This window comes from Mesitornis unicolor, unplaced genomic scaffold (genome assembly GCF_000695765.1).
Source record: "Mesitornis unicolor isolate BGI_N332 unplaced genomic scaffold, ASM69576v1 scaffold18446, whole genome shotgun sequence".
NCBI lineage: Eukaryota > Metazoa > Chordata > Aves > Mesitornithiformes > Mesitornithidae > Mesitornis > Mesitornis unicolor.
Genome location: NW_010191871.1, coordinates 1 through 5,577, shown reverse-complemented (window position 1 = coordinate 5,577; position 5,577 = coordinate 1). Strand labels below are relative to the sequence as shown.

General features: G+C 39.0%; 1 protein-coding gene across 1 annotated transcript in view; it reads right to left on the bottom strand.

Annotated features, from left to right (window-relative positions):
* The window catches only part of LOC104542544 (cytoplasmic FMR1-interacting protein 1), a gene marked incomplete at its 5' end in the record, with an annotated part of 24,690 nt that extends 20,106 nt beyond the window's left edge, over positions 1 to 4,584 (bottom strand). Inside the window, 6 exons of the mRNA XM_010186890.1 lie at positions 206 to 328; positions 1,002 to 1,119; positions 2,374 to 2,465; positions 2,644 to 2,748; positions 4,180 to 4,308; positions 4,446 to 4,584. Coding sequence (XP_010185192.1) covers positions 206 to 328; positions 1,002 to 1,119; positions 2,374 to 2,465; positions 2,644 to 2,748; positions 4,180 to 4,308; positions 4,446 to 4,584 — 706 coding nt within the window. The remainder of the gene's footprint in view (positions 1 to 205; positions 329 to 1,001; positions 1,120 to 2,373; positions 2,466 to 2,643; positions 2,749 to 4,179; positions 4,309 to 4,445) is intronic.
* Between the last annotated feature and the right edge of the window lie 993 nt (positions 4,585 to 5,577).

The following is a 5,577-nucleotide window of genomic DNA, read 5'->3' as shown; positions in this document are numbered from 1 at the left end:
CAGGAATGTTACTCCTAGCCGCTGAGAACTGCATGTGCCTTAGGATGTGGCTTAGAGCAGAAGGAGAAAAGGAGTGAAGGAAGAAGCAAGAGGGGAATTAAGTGAATAAAACACAACACACATTTTTCATTCCATTAAAGCAAAGCCTGTCCAAGCTCACTGAGCCACCTCTTTTTCATCTGTTTTTATTGCCCAGATAACATACCACTTCCATGACATGTGCACTCCACTGGGAGAGAAGCTGCAGGCCTTGGAGAGAGAGATCAAAGAGCTTCCGATACTCCGCGTCTGTTTTTTGAGCTTCCTGTCGACCAGACCCTGTCACCACCTACAACATTATTAAACAACAAACAAACCCCAAACTAACATCAGAATACGCTGTATCCAGCATCACACATATTGCTACACACTTTTCCTTTAAGCATTAAAACAGCATCATGTACCAACACTTGCATTAATATCAGCTATTTCTTCCAGAGACTTTCATAGTTAAACTTCACAGATTTTGGTCAAGTGATAGAAACCACTGGTATCCCTAATCACCAAAATATTGCTGCAGATGAATTCTAGACACTAATTATATATATGTTAAAGGTTCTATACATATATGTGTGTATGTATACATGTGCATTCTTTTTCTTTTTAGCTAATGTCTTAACTTTTAGTCTCATTTAAACTGCTATGAGCACCCATTTGGAGTAAGGGCTAGGAAACCTATTCAAAAAAGAGACAGTTCTAGGATATATATCCTAGATAGATTAGAGATATATATAAGCATAGAAGAATACTGCAGTTTTTATGATGTATCATTATTATTTTAAACTTAAATAGTTTCAATATCACACATAAACTGGGTACTAGACCTGCAGTGAGCTTTCCTTGATTCAGGTGATCAAGCCTTGTTATTTACCTAGCCTGAGGTTTACCTGCTCTTTAGATATTTAACAAAAACTGTTAATCAGTGACGTGAAATTTGCATTAACAGCTCTAATCCCACCCACCTCACTGTTGCTGTAGCGAGCCAGTTCTGATATGAAACGCATATGGTCTTCTCTGATTTGGATCATCTGCTCACATATATTGTACTGGGGACTGCTGCTGGAAGACGTGCATGTCCATCTGTTTCAGATGACAAAAAAAAAACAACCCACCTAAATCAGTTTAGGCAATAAACAGCACAACTGATACTGCAAAAAAAAAAAAAAAAAGAACCACAATGCATGACTTCTTAAAAATCCTTCCTTCCCCTCTATTTGAGGCCTTTCCTCTCCTGACACCTCTACCTCTGACCCTGCACAATCCATTAGTGATGCATTGCCCTTCTGAGTTCAAACAGCCCTTCTTCAAAGTCTTAAAAAATTCCACTTTTTTCTTTTATTTTCTGTAATTGTTTTAAAGGCTGCTGCTAGGAAATACAGACTGGCATCCCTCTTCAGGAGCATACATGTAGGGACAGGATTGAAAAGTACTGAAAGGCAGGGCAGAACTACAGGTATAGGCTGTCAGATATGTCTAGCTACCTTCAGTGTTTCTCATTACTTTTGTTTAACTATGAAGAGCCTACAGTATGCTCCCAACTACAAAAAAAGCATTATTAAATACTGTCAAGATGTTATCAAGAGGAACACAAAAGACATGCTACCAAGAATATCACGTTAAGTAGCCTCATATTTTTAGTAGCTCAGTAGGCCCAGTGCTGTTGATTTCCTCTTAGCAATTACATGCAAGTTATGTGTTTTTTCTGCAGGAATTAAAATGCAAAGCACTACATTCTAAATTCATGTAACTGCATGGAGGGAAGGTCTTGGAGGAACACGGAAACATTTACTGAAACAAAAGCAATAACCATAAATCACGGAACCATTTAAGTAAAAACTGGCTGCATTTTCCAGCCATTTTGCTGTGCTGCACACCTAGCCAAAAAAAAAAAAGGCAGGGGAGACAAGCTAAGTTGCTGCTCCATATACAATATATACATGCCTATTTACCCATGCACTACTACTGCTCACCTTGCTTAGTAAAATCCTTCATTTCTTTTAAAGAAAGTTTCATATTTAAAGGAAAAAATAAAAACATAATTAGTGTAAGATAATAAAATTAATTTCCTCCAACCCAGGTGATAAGAAATGTCACAGATGCAAGAATGAGCTCAGCAACACAGAAAGGTCTTTAAACAACCTGCTTCTTTAGCTGTATTTATTATGTGAGGTACATTAATGGTAAAATACCCACACCAAAAAGTAGACCAAGGTGAAAATCCTATTAAAGTAATTACCACAGACCCACAGACTAATGGGTGATTACAAATATATACTCCAAGGGTCTGATTTTCCCCAGCCCGGATGCTCCCCTCCGTTTCCTTGTTCCCCTTACCTGGATTTATTTTCCTCGTAATGTGCACTGGTCTTAATGTATCTTGCAAGTTCAATCTGCATGTCACCAAACAGTGGGACAACCTGCAACTGCTGTACACAGGGAATAAATCAGATTAAATAAATTACTAAACAATAATCTTCATGAAAGGAAACCGTTATTTGCCCACATGAAAGCCTAAAGTGATCTTTATTCTATTTAGTTATTTTTAAAAATGCAAGAGGAATTACCTTTAAAATCACATATTAAAAAGCACCTCTCTTAACCAACCTTAAAGAACTTGTCTATCTTGGCTAAATTTATTCTTTTCTTTGCATCCAGCTTATAGATGTTACTGACACTTCCATCCATGAGGTACAATCCAAAACCCATAACCTGAAAAACAAAACAAAAAAAAAACCAAACCTCTCCACAAAAGGACCTCAAAGGTAAAAACCTGCCGCAGTAAGGCCATTCTTTACATAATGAAGTAATACTTTAAAACACAGTCCCGAAACACCCACTTTCCCTCACACAAAATATATTTTCAAATACATAGATTTCTGTAGTATTCTTTTATTATATGCATATCAGTAGCTTTTACATTAACATTAGCCTGATCAGTTACCCTCAGAAGACACAGAGCATCAGCAACTTAATACATTTAGAGCCACAAAGATAACTGAGGGATTGGAGCATCTCCCTTATGAGGAGCAGCTGAGGGAGTTGGGTCTCTTCAGCTTGGAGAAGAGGAGACTGAGGAGTGACCTCATTCATGTCTATGAATTTGTAAAGGGTGAGCGTCAGGAGGAAGGAGTCAGGCTATTCTCTGTGATGTCAAATGACAGGACAAGGGCCAATGGGAGCAAGCTGGAGCATAGGAGGTTCAACCTGAACATGAGGAAAAACTTTTTTACTGTGAGGGTGACAGAGCACTGGACCAGGCTGCCCAGAGGTTGTGGAGTCTCCTTCTCTGGACACATTCAAAAATTCGCCTGGACACATTCCTGTGTGACCTGGTCTAGGTGATCCTGCTCTGGCAGGGGGGTTGGACTGGATGATCTTTTGAGATCTCTTCCAACTCCTAACATTCTGTGATTCTGTATTCTAAGCATGTGTTTACTGAACAAAAGGCCTAAATGTGAAAGACATGTTGCACATGCCTGAAGACAGAATGGAAATACTTCAGTTTGGTCCTAATAAACAGAGCTTTTCTGAAGTTAAACACTGAAGAGACTCAAAATATTTGTCACGTGGCAAATTTTCAATTCTTACACTATACATTTTTCTTCACTGCAAGATGTGCAACTGATAATATCAACCACATTTCATATTTCCCAGCACCTTCTTATTACATATACATATTCCAGCTAACTAAACTCATCTACTTACTAACCCTAATTTTAAGGTGCTTCTTACCTGAAATCTTTGATACACCAAAAGCACTTTTATATTTCCCCAAAAGCTTTTTATACAAACATGCCACATATCTAAAAATAAAACATAGTAGTTCCTTTCTATTGTCATTATACCTCACAGAAACCCAATTCCTTGGAACTGGTTTCCTAACAAGGCTGCAATTCAATTGAGTCAACTTCAGTTTATGAAAACAAAAATGGATTAGAAACTTTCTAAATAGATTTAGCACATAATAAAATAAAAAGACAATGGAGAAGGAAAAAAAAAGGAAAAGGATTACTTTTAGTTATTTGGTTAATTTCATTCCTTTTATAACAAACAAACAAACAAACAACTTAAACAGGAATTAAAACATCTGTGGCCTGCCTCAACCATTCTTTCAAAATTTTGTACCAAAAAGAAGCCTACTTTCAGAAGCATGTGTTTCTCACTGGGCGTTAGATACATTTTGTTTTCATAGTAGTCCACACACAAATTCACAATATCTGCAAGCAACTCTTCATAGCCAACAATCACCTCCAACTGCTGCTGTAAAGACTAGGGGAGAAAAAAAAGGGTATTAGTCAACTGGTTATACTCCCTAGGGATCAACAGTTACCACCAAACTGGAAGAGTTTTATTGTAACAGTTTTGCAAAACATTAGGTACTTTGCAAAAATACAATTAAAGCTTACTTGTGTTATCTTGTTGTGGTTGGCAAGGAACATGGAGAGGTTCTGGGATTCCTGAATGGACTGAGGATCTGCCATTTTCCGCAGGAACTGAGCAGCTCTTTGAAAACAGAAGAAAAAACAGTATTTCCCTTTACCAGGGCTGCTTGTAACCAAATCTATCCCCTCTCAGTAGAGACACACCCATCCTCAGATCTGCCAAGGTGACAACTGTAAGGTGACATCAGATCTTTAAGTGCCAGTACAATTGTGAATCATTCACTGCTCATACAGGATTGTCCACCTCAGTGAATTTCCCACCTCCAAACTCCTGAATCAAGCAGAAAAAGACCTTGGCAGACAGGACCAGTACTTTTTTTGCCACAGCTTTATAAAAGTGAGTTATCCAAATACAGGCTATGGACTTAACAAGGCTGTGTCAAGAGCCTGTTTCATAAAAGATGAAGGGAAGGCTTTCCAAGAAAATAGCTGAAAAGAAAGGTGAAAGTTCACTATAAGAGACGTATCAACTTACTTTATCCCAACTGAACCATTTTCCAATCCCAAATCCCCCACTGTACCCTAGTTAAAAGACCTTACCCAACCTCAAACAAAAAACTTTTGGTATACCCCTCAACTGATGAGAGCAGCAGCGGCTCTATAAACTCAAGCCACACAACAACCCAGGCAAAGTCAGCCTGTCAGAAAACAGTTTGTCTTCCAGAAGCACACCCCCAAAGAAACAACGAGGCAAACCAAATTAGGTTAAGAGGTCTCCAGACACAACAACAATTATAAAAAGCAACTACCAGTAGAGGTAAAAACTGAATCTCATGCTGGTGGAAGCAAGATAGATAAAACTGGCCTGGACAGTTTTCTTTATGCAAGATCGCATTATTTCTTTATGCAGATGACACTAAGCTGGGAGGGAGTGTTGATCTGCCTGAGGGTAGGAAGGCTCTGCAGAGGGACCTGGATGGGCTGAATCAATGGACTGAGGCCAACTGTATGAGTTTCAACAAGGCCAAGTGCAGGGTCCTGCACTTTGGGCACAATAACCCCATGCAGTGCTACAGGCTTGGAGATGAGTGGCTGGAGGCGCCAGGCAGAAAAGGACCTGCGGGTCAGCAGGACGACCATGAGCCAGCAATGTGCC